Genomic DNA, 18569 nt, shown 5'->3' on the forward strand with positions numbered 1-18569 from the left:
GAAGATAGAACTCTCGGAAATAACAGATAAAATCACAGGAGACAACACTATCATGGAACCCACTGACGTTTAAGTGAGATTTATAACCAAGACAAACATTCAAATGATGATCATTCTTAACAAAGGTTCAGACTTTCGACAAAAGTACCACTAATATAGCAACTTCACACACCCATGAGTGAAAACTCAGAAACTGATTAGGCCAGAAGACTTCACACGGTCCAATGGCTAAACCTATGGGCGAGCAGCAACTGGTGCTGGAGCTGGAGCAGCACCAGCAGGACCAGGACCAGGGCGGGGGCCTCCTTGTCCACCAGCCGGCCTATCCTCCTGAACAAAACATAATGCAACATAAACATATTAGCCACCGCAAAAATCGCATTGAAGGGGAAGAACGGGAAAAATAGACGGATACAAAGAACACACAGCAGACTCCTTGGGAAGCATAAATATACTTATATAGCAGTCTAAATTGCAAGAAAAAGGTCAAACTATGGTCTAAACATTCAGAAAAGTTTGCACAAAACAACAGCATTTGACGAGGTAGAATATGAATAAAACAACAATTAACATTTCCCATTCTTAAATGATCAGCTAATAACATATGTAATAGCTGACAAAGTGAGAAAATGGTAGTAACTATGGGGACCTGTTCATCCCACAGGCACTGTTATTGCCATCGGGGCAACATATTAGTCCCAAAGACCTGATATTGCAAATAAGTTGTGCTCAAGCAGGCAAGCAGTACAAATACATAGCAAGGAAATTGTACTTATAAAAATTTCCCATTCTTAATGATCAGCTAAAAATTATGAACATCAGCTGATAAAGTGAAAAATGGAGTAAATGTTGGGACCTGTTCATCCCACAGGCACAGCATAAAAGCCATAGGGGCAACGTAGAAGTCCCAGATATGTGACAGATAAAGGTCAGACAAGAAGAAAGGTGGTTACGGAGCAATTCTGAGTTCCATCTTAAGTATAATAACAAAAAACAACTGTGGCAAGTGATTGAGAAGAGATGGAAACATGGAACAAAGCCATGTATGAAAATTTCCCATCCTTAGTGATCAGCTGAAAACAAAATATCAGCTGACAAAGTGATTAAGTGGTTGTACATGTCAGGGACCTGTTCATCCCGCAGGCACTATAGACTTGCAAACGGGGCAGACATGAAGTCCCAAACATATACGTTCTATCCTACACATGAAACTACCAGCTCTTTAATCCGAAATTGGGGATGGTGACCCTGCCGCTATCATTGCAAAATGTACTTAGCACAACAACAATCAGGTCAACTAACAATAGCAGATTCAATTCACATACATCCTTTTTAAAGTAATCAGATAAGAACATTTGGTAAACAGTTGACCAAAAATAATGAAACAGTACAACTAAAAGCAGTTGCCCATTCAGGAAAGGGCTATCAGGACATCACGAGATCGGTTTATCTTATGGGTACTAATGAAAACAGTATGCATGTCCCTTCAGAGAAACTGGAAACAATTAAAAGGCTCATCATAGAGATAAACTAATCAGCAAAAAGATTCATTAAGCAGACGCTAATCTGAACTAAGTCACAAACATGCATTGACAGATCTGTTGTTTAACAACTATTCCACAGGATTTCATTTAAACTCTAAATCAGTGAGCGATAAGATAGTCTAATCATACCCTGCGCCTGAAGCGTTCCGGCGGCTTGCGGTCCCTGCGCTTCTCACGGGATCGGACGCGGACGATGTGAGCGTGGATCGCGCACGAGACACAGTGGTGCACCTTGGCGTACAGCTTCGGGAGGACGTACCCTGAACCACAGAACACGTTTGTCAAAACAACAAATCGCATAAATGCTTTACTAACAAAACAGATCTGGGATGAACAGAGAGGTTTACCATCATGGACGCACGCTTCCTGGACATCCCTGATAGCCGCCTGCTCCACGATGTTCCTCACCTGAAACCTCTTGATCGCCTTGTCCTGTGACGAGCATCAAAAACACGAACGACTCAGAAAATCTCATCGCACGGGTAAATGAAGGGAAAAGGAAGGCAGCTGTGGAGGCCTCTGCTCACCTTGGGGCAGCACTTGGCGCAGTTAGAGCAGCGGATGTACTTGACGTGACCGCGGCCATGCTTGTTGCGGCCGCCGTTGCGGCGCTTGAAGGTCTGCGGAGAGAGAACAGGGAGTGCAGTGGATTAGATTCGAGATGTACATGCGGAAGGAGGAAGATCGAGCTTGAGGCTTTGGACTCACCATGGCGGCGGCGCAAGAGGTCGAGTTCTGAAGCCCCACTAGGGTTTCGGGTGGTGAGGGGGGAATAATTTATAGGCAGCGGGTCGGGTGGTGGAAGGGTACTGGGCCGTTTATGGGCCCAGTCATAATCGAAAGGAAATATGCATCGCGTGGGCCTTGATGGATGAAAGAAAAAAAAAAGAATATTGATCCGCCCGGCCAAATTTTGGCCTTGTTTAGTTTCAAAAATTTTTTCAAAAGGGATACGGTAGCAGTTTCGTTTGTACTTGATAAATATTATTCAATTATAAACTATCTAAATTTAAAAGATTTGTCACGTAAATTATAAGTAAATTATACAATTAATTATTTTTATTTATATTTAATGATTTATGCATGTACCACAAGATTCGATATAACAATAAATGAAAAAAAAATTGCAAACTTTTTTGCGAACTAGGCCTTTGTTCGTAATGTATCAAAATCCTCGAAGACAACCCAGAATATCCAAAAAAAATACGTATATAATAATGAAATAATTGGAATTTCTAGATTGTGTTGCTTTTCTACAGCAAAAATACTTGTTGCTACTGTAGCACATGTTCTGTTTCTCATTCTCTTAGCTTTGATTACCTATTCATGGCAAGATTTGTTATTCTCGGCTTGGACTTTGGACAAGCATGCTTTTGAGCCCTTTTTTAACTGTTCACCATGTTATCACCGTCTTAGCGTCCATGTTTGCGTTCTCGTTTCTGTTCATGTAAATATAATGGAAACTCAATTTATTATTTATATAATGTGGAAATGTGAATGCTTTTGTTCCTGAGACGTTCCCAAAACATAGAATATGAAAACGCGAACGTAGGTCATGTTCCCTTTTTCAAGTTATTTTGAAAAAAGTCGTGCTTTTCTTTACCCTTTATTTAATTGCATCACATATCTCTTAGCCTTTCACCTCTTCCTTAGCTCTTCATTTTATTTTTCTAATATGATCGGATATGATCGTCATAACTGTCTACAAATACATGCTCAATAAAAAGTTTGACTTGCTTAAGAGTTAAGAGCAAAACTTATTAGCACACGCAATACTTAGCATGTGTTTGACACCACAAAAACGTTACCGCATACACAAATATATTCCAACATTGTAGGCACCTTGCAAGCTCAATTCTTCAAGATTATTAGACAAGCAAATATTACTGTAGATACTTTGGCAAAACAAGCTCAAAGTACAATTCCATCTACACAAGCTTCCTATTGTAATAGATCCCAGTGTGGATCAATTTGCTCTCTCCTTTTGGCTCTACTCAATGTAGACCTTAACAACGTAACAATTTTCATGACAACTTGTTGTGGTTAATAAAATACGATTGTTGTCAAAAAAAACTCTGTTTTTTTACTACGCTAGGTGAATTGGTAGAAATATGGTTTTTACATGGATTTTTTTCTTTCAACTCGCATACTTTCTCCCTGGATTTGTAACAAATTAAAGATTGTATTTAAGTTATTTGTCTTACAAGATAACTTATTTTTTAACCATATTTTAATTACTTTTATTAGACACAATATCTGTGGAACCACAATTCGACCTACATCTCAAACGATCTCGCAAAGTGATTCTGATTCAACCATGTTAATGTTTATTAAAAGAAGTTGGATATAAAACCTCTACCAGATGCACACTTACTTTAACTTGTGCACAAGTGTATGAGTGTGAGTGAAGTTGAATTTTTTTCCCTATGCAGTTACAACCTCATAAGCTACCTTAGACAAATATATGAGAATCCACAAGCTTCTCATGTGAGCTCGTGCGCTCAGAAAGTCTGTTCGCTAGTTTGAAAAGTTATGGTTGAAAATACCGTTTGTTAATCTATTATCAGAGAAAAACATTGTTGGCTAATAGAAAAAGATACGACTTATAAGACAAGCGAACAGATAATAGTAAAAAAAACTATAGCATCTCATACTTGCTAACGAACTTCTCTAATTGAGCCTTGACTCATTATTGTCCTTCTCCGACTCAGCAACAGTAAAAAAGCTAGTAATTATAAAACATAATCAATTGCATTTCTTCCGACCAAATATGCAAAGAGATCATTTTAGCACCTCATACTCGTTGGTTGTAACCTTTAGATTTCCAAGGTTTCCAATAAGGAGCTCTTATTGATTTTCAAGAGAATCGTCTTACTCGTCAACTTAATCCATTAGCTTGATCATCATCGTTTTGTCCTTCTAGCCTAGGTGTGCAAAGTAGTATCCATTTTTAAAATTAAACAATACAATGCAGCTGTCCGCAACAGTGAAAGAAAGTTATTAGTAGCTAAAACATATTCAATTGTCAACTTTTTCATTCCTTCCAACTTATAATTATTGGATAATATAATTCCTTATAACTCTAACCATGTAAAGTTTGTATTATAATAGTTAAAAATTATTAGGCTAACTATTCATTAAATTTTTTAATTTTTTGAAGTTGATTTTTGATATAGTGTGAGCGAGATAAAATAGACTAGAGGGAGTACTTACTTGGTCTAATCTCTATGTAAGGTTTCACCTCCCAGATTCTAAGACACGAAACTTAACGTGAAAGTATCTCCCTAAGTGTATAATTTCACTACACGATTTATAGGATTATTTTATCCTTTTTGTGGGCCCACCGGTCTCTTTGCTTCTTCCCTCTCTCTTTCGAGGCCTGTGCGTGGCAGATCTCGTCTTCCCCTTGGGTGCCCTCCCATGATCAACTTTTCTTTTGCTCCTGCGCTCGGGGGGAGGAGTGCCCCGTGGAGCCACGCTGCGACCAGCGAGAGCCCACATGCTCGCGCCCGGTGGAGCAGTGCTCGTCAGAGTCGCAACCAGCTTCTCCTGCGCACGATAGAGGTAGCGCCCTGGCGGCTAGCGGAGCCCGCGCACTCGCGGCTGATGGAACAAGGACTGGCTTTCCTAGAGCCCACGTGCCTGGCCGGTGGAGGTGACGCGCACGGCGGCCAGCTTCCCCTCCCGCGACGCACGCGATAGAATAGATGAAGCCCCTCGGTGCGGGTGTCGTCCCGTTTCCGACGTCTTGAAAACGATGCCGATACGTTTTATAGGTTTTATAGGGATGAAACATTTTTTCTTCTCTCTCTTTATTTCATGCGTAAACTCCAAAACTGCTGATATGACACTCTAATTAATGTGTATAAAAATCTCTATAGAACTCCATTGAAATTGAGACAAGAAAGCAAGGCCGGTTTAGAATGACGCCGGACTAAAATTAAGTCAAGTCTAGTGATACAAAGTTACAAACGGACTCAAAACTCGTGACAGCACAAATAAACACAGTTTACGGGGCTGTTTGGTTGCTAGCCACAGTTTGCCACATTTTACCTTAGACATGTTTGACCAAGTTGGCAAGTGTTTAGTTGACAACTAAGTTTAGACATGATTCTTTTAGGCTCCACATATTATAGAGTTAAAAAATATGGCAAAATTCTTTTAAATATAACAAAGTGTGAAAACCAATTTACTAGCCACACTTACCTATAGACTTTAGTTATGGCCCTACGCCCTCGAAGGCTCGAAGGTCGAGCGTTCCCAAAGGCCCAAAACCGGCACGGCCGCACAAGCTGGCACCGCCGCAAACCCGCACTAAAACCCTAACCAAAACCACCACGGCGCCACCACCCAATATATACACGCGCCCTAAACCATCGTTCTCTTTCGCCCCACCCCGCCGCTGCCGCATCGCCCCCATGTCGCTCGACGGCGTCTTCTCCACGGCCGAGGCCCTGGCGCGGCTACTAGCCCGCTGCCCGAAGCTCCACTCCAACCCGCGCCTCCACGAGCTCGCCTCGTCGCCGGCCGTCGCGCCCCCCACCCACGACGACGTTGCCGCCGCGCTCGCCGAGCCACTGCTGCACCCGCGCTACACCATCCCCGTGCTCGGCTGCTTCCTCCCGCTTGCGCCGGCCCTTATCAATCAGGCCGTTGCGCTGCTCCGCGCCAGACTGCACGCGTCCAATGATGACGCCCGCGCCAGACTGCACGCGTGGAATGATGACGCCGCCCACCTGGAGGATGAGGCCGAGGAGGGGGACGTCCGCGTCGTTGAGTTCTACCTCTCCAGGCGTAGGCGCCTGCGGCTGCACGAGATCGCGTGCCTCGCACTGGCGCGCGCCCTCGACCTCGCACCCTACTTGCTCAGGTGAAGTGATTAGTGGTCCGCTCCTAGCTACTTTTGTACTTGTTTGCACTCCCAATTCGTCACCACTAAATTTTGGAACAGTGCTATTAACCTGTTTCTTAGCTTGTTAGAGTACATGCCATTTGGGTAGGCGCCTAATTGACCACAATAACTAGATTTCTGCTAGGCACTGAGCACTGATCATTTTTTTGGTATCATCAGACAGTAAACATTGAGCCTTGCTTGCTGTAAAATGTTTAATTTAGTTTAATGGACTGAGCCATTAAAATGTTGCCACCTCCAAACCACTGTGTTCAATTTGATTTAGTTTCCTGTGACATGCATGCAGCCTAATTTGAAGTATTGGCATGCTTTAGTTTACCAATTGCACATATTGGGGAAAAGAATAACCTCTCTAGTTGGGTTATTTGGATTTTCCATCAAGCCTGTATTATGAATCCTGCTTGCCAGGGAGCACTAATTTTGCTTTTCAAAGTTTGTGAATCTGGCCTTTTGTGGAATCCATGTTGGGTAATGATTTGGGTGTACAAGGAGTCCAAATCTACTATAATTTTCTGATTCAAATGCAAATGCCGCAGTTTTCACAGATGCAAGTATCTTTCAGGCGGAACTAAAATATCTGCTGATTTGAGCTTGCACACCATAAGTTGCAGTATCTCCAAGTCAGATATGTGTATCGGTATCGGAAGGATACGGATACACAGATACGGCAATTTCTCAGAAAACCTGATACATGGATACATTTTACTTTTTTTGAATTAAATAAATAATAATGCAAATTAAAATTGTGAAAGTGTAAAATTTGAGTAATCACTAATTATTAGTTTATTGTACATACAGTTATATATATATGATACATCACCAGATCCACCTTGTAGGTTTTTTAGTTTTCACAGAGACACAAGTCCAACTATACTGCACAATTACTAAAGTCTATCTAAAATAGGAAGTCAGGAACAGGATTGTGTCTGTTATGGTTGTGACCAGTGGATCCTATGCTAGGACTAGCTGACTAGCACTAGCACTTGCGCCATCATTGCTGAAATTTGGAGAGGCCATCTACTGGATAGTGGATACAAGGAACAAGTAGAGAAGTAGAGTCCATCAAGAATGAAAAGGGAGTGCACTCATGGGAGATTGGAGGAAGCTAGATTTGCTGCTGAGTGCTGAATCGTCCTCTTCCCTGCATCTCCCTAGCCACGTCCATAGTGGACTGCTGGGTGCTCCCTAGGGCGGCACACGTGGGGACTGGGGACGCGTGCACAGGATGCGGCGTGAGGGGCCGGGGGCACGTCGCAGGGGTGGAAACTCGTCGCTGGCGCCCGGTGAGCGGGGACGGAGGCTCATGGCCAGCCGCCGGCTCACAGGGATGCTGCGCGATGTTGCGGCGCGAGGCGGGAGGCTAGGGTGTTGGGACAGGATAAGGCACTTTTGTTGGGCTGGGCTGTATCGGCGACGAAGATATGTGTCAGACCAAGTGTCCAATATTCGCAAAAAAGAAGAAGAAGAAAAAAACAGATACTCCGCGGACATGTATTGGAGGCGGATCCGACGTGTATCCGTATCGGATACGTATCTGATATGTGATACGAGGTCCGAGCGATGTATCCATGTAACGTAGATTATCTCAGTGGATTAGAAGATCTGGAACCATTCTCAGGATTAGTAGTTACATATGCCAAAAGTTACATGCACCGGTTTCAGTTATTATCAGGAAATTTACATGTGCCCGCTTTGTTGCTTTGACCATGGCACACATTGGTTTGGAGTTTTATATAGGTTATTATTATGGTCCATTGTATCTATCTCATGACAAATTGTTGCCAACTCTTAACTAGTTGAATCTTTGCACAATCATGGCATGTAAACAAAGATTAGATTTATGTCATGCAACTAGCTTACCACTATTATTTCTGGCAGACCTGTATTGAACTACTTCAAGTTTTCTCCACCACCATTCCAAAGGCTTCTATGCGCAAGTTTCTCATCACAAGTTCCTTCCAAGGTACTTATGGCATGTGTCAATGCATGTCTGTCTCACCTCTCATTTCCACTATATGATCTGCATAACTTCTCACTATAAATTGAACTCTGCAAGTGATTTTAACTGTTAGATTTTAGTTGTACTCAGACTGTACTTAAATGGTTTACATTGTGATTGATACTGTTTGCTTTCAGGAATTGCATTTGTTTCGTAATGCTGCACAAGTATCTTACCGGTTTCTAGAATTGGAGCCCAGAGTATTTTGTGAACAATGGGATTGGTCTTGCTTTTTAGACCTTGTACATAGTACCACCGACTATAGTTTAGTTGACTCCTCACTTGGATTGGACTTGAAATGGTGCACGATACATATTCTTATGGTGGTTTTAAAAGCAAGCGATATGGCTATTGAAAGTTTTGGCCTGCGAGCAGATGAAGCATTTAAATGTTTTCTGAGGTTCCTTCTTACTTTCCCTTTCTCTTGCTATTGTTTCTTTGTTTGGAGACTGGAGAGCACCTTGGTATTATGGTAACAACCTGTTGTGCCTTTAGGTGGAAGGAGTTTTGCATGGACACTTCCTTAGAGAAAGCCTCTTTATATCTCCAGAATGACAATGGAAATTCGAGAAGTAGTATAGATGGTCTCAGTATGCCTGAATGTTTGTTGGATTGGCCAGATGTTGCAACAGGAGGAAATCATAGCATTGGAAGGTATGGGCATTTCAGCTTTATTTTCCATTGTCCCTTGTTTCTCACTGCATTTGTGTTCCTTACACTTATCTGTGATTGTTTTGTCTGTCAGCCCGTTTGTGCTTACTGCTACTTTAAGAAAGAGTTATGAGGTAGCTTTGATGGCAGTTGACCAGAAGTGGCCTGTACTTCTCTATGGGCCTGTTGGTGCTGGGAAAACTGCACTTATTAACAAGCTGGCACAAATAGTTGGAAATCGAGGTATTTTATGATATATGTTTATGAAGATTTATTCAAGTTAAAAAGTGTCTGAAGGGTGTACAACTGATAGATATGGTTTGATCCCCGTCCCAAAAAGAATGCACATCTCATTTTTCGAGGAGTTAAACTTTTTTAAGTTTGAATGGATTTATAGAAAATAGTATCAACATTTGTTCTCTAAATCTATTTATTATGAAAATATATTCCACTATTAATCTTAAGTTACTTAATACACGTCATATATTTCCAAATTATAAGACGTTTGGCTTTTCTAGATACATTGCTTTAACTATGTATCTAGAATAGACATAGTGTATATGTAAGTGCATAGCAAAAGCTATGTATCTAGAAAAGCCAAAATGTCTTATAGTTTGGAATGAAAGGGAGTAGCATTTTTTGTTGTATATATTTGGTCAAGCTTTAAAAAGTTTGACTCTTCAAAAAGTGAGATGTGCATTCTTTTTGGGATGGAGGCATGGAGCGAGTATATGCTTACTGAGCCACATACTTAAATGTGTGAAAGGAGTATGCATAGGAACAATAAGATCTGTTGCATCGTACTATCCTGTTTATTTGTCGGTGATATATGCTGGCTGTTGTTACTGGTACCGGAACTGAATTTTGCTTCTTCATATTCCAGAGGCTCATGCAAAGGGAGATTTCAGTATTTGCATGTACATCACATTTTTTGTTTATTTGTTCATATGTTGTACTAGTCAATAGAAAAAAGATAAATAGGTTCCTTAGGTGATTCAATGATGAAGTAAGTTTCAATAAGTCCGAGAGCAGAAGAAAAGTTCGGCAGGCCTGCTATTTTATTGTGGATTCATATCAATTATTCAAACTGTCTTCTAAGTCACAAATTGGATAGGGTTACCTAGTTATTCTCGTTATCATATTTTTTTTGCATAGTCCCCTTCCATCATCTGTGTTCTATGGTGAAGTTCCAGCTGAATTGTAACATTTGATAAGTTATTTAGTCAAAGGAGCCCAATGGTTGGAACCTTTCACAAAAATCTAGAAAAATCGTGACTCCATAGTTCTGTTTCATCTTAATGCAATACAAACTTGCTGCTTATTGATTTTTTTTTTGAAACGTGTATCTCATCCCTGATAATGGCATGACACTGTTGATCTTCTATCAGTATTTAACCATCTTTCGTAACATTGTTAATCTTGTATGTATTTAAGCAAAGTGCTAATTACTGATTTTATTTGCAGTACTTTTTATCCACATGGATGAGCAAATGGATGGTAGGACCTTATTAGGAAGTTACGTTTGCACAGAGAAACCTGGTGAATTCAAGTGGGCTCCTGGTTCGCTTACACAGGTCTGTATAGGAGAGTACTGTTCTTCATATAATCCGGGGGTAGTTTTTTTTCCCTCCCATGCATATTAATACCTTTCATCGTATGCCGAGCAGGCCATTGTCAAAGGGTTTTGGATTGTGTTTGAAGACATAGACAAGGCACCTAGCGACGTGCAGTCAATCTTACTACCTTTATTGGAAGGTTCAAATACCTTTTCAGTTGGCCATGCAGAGGTAAGACTTGCCTTAATTCTGATTTCTGACAGTACTCGAAGTTGATTACTTTTGCAGTTACTCTCTTTCTGTCTCTCGCTGTGTGTGTGTGCGTGTGTGTTAAAAAAATGCTAAAACCCTGTTGTAAATTCATGAGTGCCACTGTAAATTCATGTAGGCCGTGGAAGTTGCTGAGAGTTTCCGATTCTTCGCTACCATCACTACATCAAAGAATGATGTTTCCCATGATCTGCCAGGTTTGTTCAGCTGGTTTCAATTATATATGATGTTGTAATATTACTGTAGTGCACACTACAGAATTTTTCTTAGGCCTTGTTTAGTTCGCAAAAACTTTTGGTTTGGATACTGTAGCACTTTCGTTTTTATTTGACAAACATTGTCCAATCATGGAGTAAGTAGACTCAAAAGATTCATCTCGCGGTTTACAGGCAAATTGTATAATTAGTTTTTATTTTCATCTATATTTAATGCTTCATGCATGTGCCGCAAGATTCGATGTGACGGGGAATCTTGAAAAATTTTGGGTTTTTAGGTGAACTGAACAAGGCCTTAGTTTATACTTGTAGCGGTGTACTAAAAAATTTGATAAGCAACAAGCATGATCAGGACTGTTTGTTCGAGTTCTGGCCACACAAAAACAGCTCTATATTTCCACAATCTCGCAATTTCCTTTCAAAATATTGGCACATGCCAATTCATGTCTTCTGTTTGCTCTTTTGACAGGGAGACTCACATTTAGTGCATTGTGGAGAAAAGTGATGGTGGGAGAACCTAATCAGAGTGACATGGTTAATATAATTAAAGGTTGCTACCCAAGCTTGGAGCCCATCTCCTCCAAACTCATAGGTAGATGAAACATACTTGTTCTTTTTCTACCTCCAGTCACTTCTAGATAATGTTTCAGACAGCAAAATTAACGTACATGCAAGTTATTTGCTGCCTGAAACATCATGTATATTTGACCAGAGTTCAGAGGGAATAACTCACCTATTGTATGTCATGTAGATACCTTTGAAAAGGTCAACTCTCTTGGATCTTATCAGTTTGGTGGTCTCAACTTAGCAGGAGGTTCATCTGATGGTGTTCTGCACAGATTTTCGTTAAGGTGCGCAGTTTGTCATTCTTGCAGCATATTGCCTGCTATCAATCTGCGATAATGGATACTTATATTTATCTTACTTCGTAGGGACCTGCTCAAGTGGTGCAAGAGAATATTAGGGACCGATCTCAACTTTGAGGACCCCAGATTTTCATCTAGTGAATGCAAATTAATTTATCGTGAGGTTTGTTGCTTTGTCTTCCTTCTAAATGTAGCATGTTTTGGACTGTGCATGTTGTTTAATAAATTACTTCTGTAAATATGCACTGTCACTCTAGGAATATCTCATCATATTGTGACATGATCTAGCTATCAAAGTTGCATTTTGCAAGCGATAGTAAGTGAAACTGGCACACCTGCAGTGTGAATGTTTGAAAGCTGCTTTCACGGTATTGGTGCTATTCTGGCTTTTGGAATATACTCTGTTCCATATACACTTCACTTTAAATTTGTCCTAAGTCAAACTTCTCTAGCTTTGATCAAGTTAAAAGAATATATTAACATCTCCAACTACAAATAGATGCACTATCAAGACATATTTCATGTGTAATTAATGGAACTAATTTGTTTTTGTAGATGTTGGTGCATGAAAAATAAATAAACTTGGTAAAAGCTAGAGAAATTTGACTTAGAACAAAGCTAAAGTGAACTATTATTTGGAGTAGAGGGAGTACCACTTAGGGATGTGAACAGCTGCTATGACCCTTCATATTCAAGTTTGGGCTTATGGATTACTTCGTACACACTGCAGAAATACAAATGCACTGTTATTGTTGGAGTTAAATTTGAATTTCATGGTTTCATTGTGGCCAACGCCTACCAGCTGTATTAAACAATTTTGCATTTGAATATTTATTCAGAGTAAGTAGCTTGTTTCACTGTCATTTATAAATAATACTACCTGTAAATGTTAAATGACCTATATAAACTTACACTGATCTGAGAACATGGGATGTTATGTGGCTGCTGGGGATCAAGGGAGATTGATTGGGATTGAGGGAGCGGCGGCTGAAGGCGTGAACAGTACCCGCGGCTACTGTAGCGTGGGTACTGTTCACAGGGAGGCGGCTGTGAGAGCGAGAGAGGAGGCTAGGGTTTTGGGCGCTAGGAACGCCGGCCGCGGGGCTCTGCCTACGGCCGGCAAGAGAGAAGGGATTTCCTTCTAATCTCTTGCTTGATTAGATTGATACATCTCCTCTCTTTATATAGAGAGGTTTACTTGACTTACAAGCAAGACTTACTTGACCCCTAAGCAAGCGACTAATTAACCCTAATGGGCTAAGGCCCAATAGGTCCTTGACTCTTCTAACATGGGAAAATTTACATGTGCTCTCTTATTAATTATCATTGTGGAATAAAACACTTGCTCTTCCAGGCATCTCAAGCACCTTTGACTCTTTTTATTTTGTTAAATCCTAGGCTGTTGATATTTTCACTGCCTCGTTATCATCTCCGGAGAAAAGATTATATGTAGCAGGAGAAATTACTAGAATATTAGGTGTTCCTTACCGAGGAGAAGCAGTGCAACCTACTGAAAAGCCCATCATCCAGGCATGTATATTCATTTCTTATCTGAAAATATGTCATGTTTATTGAATTTTCATATGTTCAACCATTCATAATTTACAGGCCCGAGATACGGAATTGCAAGTTGGTAGAGTTACATTGCCGTGCTCCGACAAACCCGTAAATAATCATTGGTTTACTTGATACATCTCTTTGTCAATCTTTCATGTGTTTGCTAACTCCTGGCTTCAAATATGTAGGCAATCCAGAAAGGGCTTTTTGCTGATATTCGGTGTGCATTAGAAATTCTTGAAAGAGTTGCATGTTCTATAAAATTCAATGAGCCCATTCTTCTTGTTGGTGAAACTGGTACCGGGAAGACTACTACTATACAGAATCTTGCTGCCTGGCTTAAACAACCATTGACTGTGGTGGTATGTTAGATCAGTAACATAAACAATTCTAAGCTGGAACAACTGCATATTTGCATCTGTAAAATTTACTGTTGACACTGAGTTGCATATGTGTAAATATAAATGCCATATTTTCTACCCCTCTACCATGTTACTGCAGCCTGGACCATCTCTGCCTTCACCACCACCACTGAAATTCGGGCATAACAACATGTTTTATATGCAATGTCTCAACTGGAAAATGCCTGTCTTCTAAATATTTGGAGGCATCATATGTTGATAGTATCATAACTGTATTTGTGTTTACCAGTTGTTTCGTGCAATGTTGGACCTCTTTCAGAGCATCAAACATAGAAAGTCCAGAACATGTTGTGTCAAATATTCAAATCACATTTTTTTTGTCTCACAATTTTTATCGTCTATATTTTATAATCGAATGTTGTTTTATTTATATTTCAGAACTTAAGCCAGCAAAGTGATATTTCTGATCTCCTCGGGGGATTTAAGCCTACAATGGATGCTCGGTCAATATGTTTTCCTCTTTATATGGAGTTCAAGTATCTTTTTTGTCAGAGTTTTTCTGCAAAGGTGTGTCTACTGCTTGGTTCTCATATTGTGATCCTACACTAAGACATACCACCCTCACTCCAATTCTGTCTTAATGTTTATTTACCCAACTGTTCACTTATTCAGGACAATGAACGTATTCTGCGGCATTGTGCTGAGTCTGTAATGAAAAAGAATTGGATAAAACTACTACACACTTTGGCAAGATGTGTTGAGAGGGCTCAGAAGCTAATTGAAGGGATTTCTAAGTCTTCAAGTGGTTCAAAGAGAAAAAGGTCTTTGCCAGCCCATGTTGTTTCAGATTGGGACACCTTCTCGTCCAAACTAAATATAGCTTGTAGTCAAATTGGTTCAGCAACTGGCATGTCATTTCAGTTTGTGGAGGGTGCTTTTATTTCAGCTTTAAGGAAAGGTCATTGGATTTTGCTTGATGAGGTTAACCTTGCACCTCCAGAGACACTTCAAAGAATTGGTGCTGTACTGGATGGAGAGAGGGGCACACTTTGCCTGGCAGAAAGAGGAGACGTGGATTATGTTGAACGTCATCCTTGCTTCCGGATTTTTGCCTGCATGAATCCAGCAACTGACGCTGGGAAAAGAGAACTGCCGTACACTTTTAGGAACCGCTTTACTGAATACTTTGTTGATGATCTTATAGATGATGATGATCTACGCCTTTTTGTCAGGAAATATCTAGATGGTCTGAATGTTACAAATGGAGTTACAGATAGTATTGTTCGATTTTATAAAGTTGCAAAAAAGGAATGTGAGGAGAGACTGCAGGATGGAGCTAATCAGAAGCCTCAATTTAGTTTGAGATCTCTATCTCGCGCTTTGGGATATATAAAAAATGCAGAGAAAAAATTTGGCTTCAGAAAAGCCATATATGATGGTTTCTGTATGTTCTTTCTTACAATGTTGGATGCCCCTAGTGGAAAAATCATTAAGAACTTAATAGTTTCACTTTTGTTGGATGGAAGAGTGCCACCTAACATTTCTTTTGCTGACTACTTCATTGAAAAGCCTATGCAGTTAGGTGGCTGTGAATCAGATGAATTTTTGCGGAGCTATGTTTTAACTCAAAGTGTTACTGAGCACATAATCAACCTTGCCCGTGCTGTTTATATTAGAAGATATCCTGTTCTTTTACAAGGGCCAACATCAAGTGGCAAAACTAGCCTTGTGAGGTATCTTGCTGCAAAAACTGGCCATGAGTTTGTCCGAATCAACAACCATGAGCATACTGATCTTCAAGAATATCTGGGTACTTATGTGACCGATAGTCAAGGGAAGCTTCAGTTTCAGGAGGGTGCTTTGGTGAAGGCTGTGCGGGAGGGGCACTGGATTGTTTTGGATGAGCTAAATCTTGCACCATCTGATGTCCTGGAAGCTTTAAATAGGCTGTTAGATGACAACAGGGAGCTCTTCGTGCCAGAGCTGCAAGAGACTATATCTGCACACCCTAATTTTATGCTTTTCGCTACACAAAACCCACCTATGCTTTATGGGGGGCGTAAAATGCTGTCCCGGGCATTCCGCAACCGTTTTATTGAAGTGCATGTTGATGAAATACCAGAAGATGAGCTAGTTACGATTTTGGAGCAGCGATGTAGAATTGCTCCCAGTTATGCGAAAAGAATGGTTGAGGTTATGAAAGAATTGCAAACACATAGACAAAACAGTAGAGTGTTTGCTGGCAAACATGGTTTCATAACACCTAGGGATCTATTTCGTTGGGCCAATCGTTACAGGACATTTGAAGGGAAGTCATACGAAGATCTGGCGAAAGATGGCTATTTACTTCTGGCAGAGAGATTAAGGGATGACAATGAGAAAGTTGTTGTTCAAGAAGCTTTGGAGCGCCACCTACGTGTAAAACTCAACATAGCTGATCTGTATAACTCGGTAATGATTCCATCATTGTTTGGCATCATTTTAATTTTTCTGTTTTATCTTTGTGCCTGCAAAGGATGAAAGTTAATGAGCAAAACATGTACATTCATGATCACAATTTTATTGCATGGATGTAATGGTGGTGAAAAAAAAGGATGAGGGCAATCTGAACATTTAACTTTTAGTCGGGTATAAATGTAGATGGCTGTGGATGTATAAATGTATAGTGTATGCAGTTGATTTACATGTATGGTTTTTTGTACTGGAGCTGCAAACATACAACTTAATTTAATCGTATGTTGCTACTTGTGCACATCCTGTTTGACCAAGCGGCACTAAGTTTTGGGTACCATTTGCTCGTGCAGTGACCTGACCTTGTCCCACATCATATTTTTTACATTCATTAATGGAAGTTTGTGAAGTTTTGCTCAGAAAGGGAAATGTTATGTAATCTTCAGTGGTTCTTTATTGTTGCAGGAAGTCACCCGTGAAGATAACTTATCCCTGGATGCTATCAAACTAAGAGTACGAGATTGCTTTGGAAAGTGAGTCTTTGCATTTTTTTAATACACTGTACTCATATAGTTCTGGTTCTGATATATTTTTAATTTTCTTTTGCAGTATCACTTGGACAAAAAGTATGTGGAGACTATACTTCCTTATTGAGCGTTGCTACAGATCACGGGAACCTGTCCTCCTTGTTGGCGAAACTGGTGGTGGGAAAACAACTGTTTGCCAGGTTCTAAGTGCTGTCCTTGGATCAAAATTACACATTTTGAACTGCCATCAGTATACAGAGACATCAGACTTCATTGGGGTGCGTCGCTGTCTTTTTTGTGAATCCTGTTTCTCTAGATACCATTGTCTGTTGTTTAAATATGTGTCTCATTATCTATCATCTGGCTGTTACCTGCAGGGATTCTGCCCTATACGTGATAGGTCAAGAATAGCATTTGAGTTCAAAGATCTTGTTGTGAAAATCAAAGGGATGAAAATGTTTGTTGATGTTGCAGGGAATGTGGTAAGTTCTGTGGTTTCCGGATGTGGTGTTTCATCATAGCTTATGCATTGACCTATCAAAGTTGATTAACTGATTTGTCCATGGTTTGCAGCCACTTGAAACTGATGTATCTGGAGCTGATAGTGTCATCAGCCATCTGAATGAAATACTTGACAGATACAGAAAGGAAAAATATCTGTTTCCTGATGTGTCAGCTCAAGATCTTGCTGCCATGGAGCAAATCAAGTTGGATCTGATGCACCTCCACAGGAGGTGGCAGGCAATTTTCCTTTGGCAGGATGGACCGCTTGTTCAAGCAATGAAGAATGGTGATCTTTTCCTCATTGATGAAATTTCTTTAGCTGATGACAGTGTGCTTGAACGCTTGAACAGTGTTCTAGAACCTGAAAGAAAATTGGTATGCCTTTTCTTAATCATTATCCATTTATTTTTGTTTCTCATATGAAGGATGAAGGAAAGAGTAGCTCTGGGCATATCTTATGCAAACAAACTAGGCTTAATGGAACCAGTTCTGTTTGGTTACTATATTTTGATCCTTCCGAGTGCTGTTCTTTGATTGTTTTTATGCTTCCCTGCTGTAAACTTGGAGCTCATCTAGAATAAATATTCTCAAATGGTGGGTTCTATAGCAGCTATCTTAGTTGATTTTGTTGCTTCGCTGCATATTGTTTTCTTATTAAGCATGTAAACTCTGTTTGATATGTATCTTATTTCTAATCCGGTAATCCCTATCCTTTCTCCATCTTAATTAATGCCATGCATGTTGTATGGATGTGGAAGGCCACACTAATTATAGTTTATTAACACATAAAACCATGCTCTGATTGCTTCAGCTAGAATAAATGTATGGCTGATTTTTTATGTATGAGGTGGATTAATAATTTACTATGTGGAACTGTTGTAGGGCACTTCTATTGGAAGTTTTGGGACCTAGATCCTTAACCACCATATGCGTGTTTGCTCCTGCAGATTAGATGGTCGGGACTAGGACCACCCATTTGCACTAAAAATAGAATACCAAGGTCACACATAAAGGGACAGAATTGCAATTTTGGGGCCTAATAATTACAAGTCAGATTGATGAAGTTGTGAACTTGACTAGTTTCAGGGACCTGTAAACTTAAACACGTAATTTCGTTGACATAAGGTGTTTTTGGGAAAAATCGGCGTTTCTGTG

General features: G+C 40.2%; 2 protein-coding genes across 2 annotated transcripts in view; one reads left to right on the top strand and one right to left on the bottom strand.

Moving 5' to 3' along the window:
• On the bottom strand, window positions 1-2408 carry LOC8076999 (40S ribosomal protein S26). Its single transcript, XM_002441217.2, has 5 exons — window positions 2253-2408; window positions 2072-2164; window positions 1892-1976; window positions 1674-1804; window positions 1-330 (listed from the first exon to the last, which is right to left on the bottom strand). Exons 1-5 carry the CDS (start codon window positions 2253-2255, stop codon window positions 235-237), a joined length of 408 nt encoding a protein of 135 aa, XP_002441262.1. The 5' UTR covers window positions 2256-2408; the 3' UTR covers window positions 1-234.
• LOC8077000 (midasin) overlaps window positions 5912-18569 on the top strand; it is a 41864-nt gene continuing 29206 nt past the window's right edge. Inside the window, exons 1-20 of the mRNA XM_021447921.1 lie at window positions 5912-6414; window positions 8335-8419; window positions 8593-8855; window positions 8951-9109; window positions 9201-9349; window positions 10571-10680; window positions 10774-10893; window positions 11051-11129; window positions 11617-11739; window positions 11899-11998; window positions 12080-12176; window positions 13412-13543; window positions 13622-13678; window positions 13759-13932; window positions 14371-14499; window positions 14605-16383; window positions 16849-16916; window positions 16993-17188; window positions 17288-17392; window positions 17484-17789. Coding sequence (XP_021303596.1) covers window positions 5963-6414; window positions 8335-8419; window positions 8593-8855; window positions 8951-9109; window positions 9201-9349; window positions 10571-10680; window positions 10774-10893; window positions 11051-11129; window positions 11617-11739; window positions 11899-11998; window positions 12080-12176; window positions 13412-13543; window positions 13622-13678; window positions 13759-13932; window positions 14371-14499; window positions 14605-16383; window positions 16849-16916; window positions 16993-17188; window positions 17288-17392; window positions 17484-17789 — 4683 coding nt within the window. The 5' untranslated portion in view covers window positions 5912-5962. The remainder of the gene's footprint in view (window positions 6415-8334; window positions 8420-8592; window positions 8856-8950; window positions 9110-9200; window positions 9350-10570; window positions 10681-10773; window positions 10894-11050; window positions 11130-11616; window positions 11740-11898; window positions 11999-12079; window positions 12177-13411; window positions 13544-13621; window positions 13679-13758; window positions 13933-14370; window positions 14500-14604; window positions 16384-16848; window positions 16917-16992; window positions 17189-17287; window positions 17393-17483; window positions 17790-18569) is intronic.

Source organism: Sorghum bicolor, chromosome 9 (genome assembly GCF_000003195.3).
Source record: "Sorghum bicolor cultivar BTx623 chromosome 9, Sorghum_bicolor_NCBIv3, whole genome shotgun sequence".
Classification (NCBI taxonomy): Eukaryota; Viridiplantae; Streptophyta; class Magnoliopsida; order Poales; family Poaceae; genus Sorghum; species Sorghum bicolor.

Coding starts and splice junctions, on each gene's coding strand:
- LOC8076999 (XM_002441217.2), bottom strand. Junction 1,977..2,071: donor GCGCCAAGTGCTGCCCCAAG/GTGAGCAGAGGC, acceptor TGCTCGTCACAG/GACAAGGCGATCAAGAGGTT. Junction 331..1,673: donor CGGAACGCTTCAGGCGCAGG/GTATGATTAGAC, acceptor TGTTTTGTTCAG/GAGGATAGGCCGGCTGGTGG.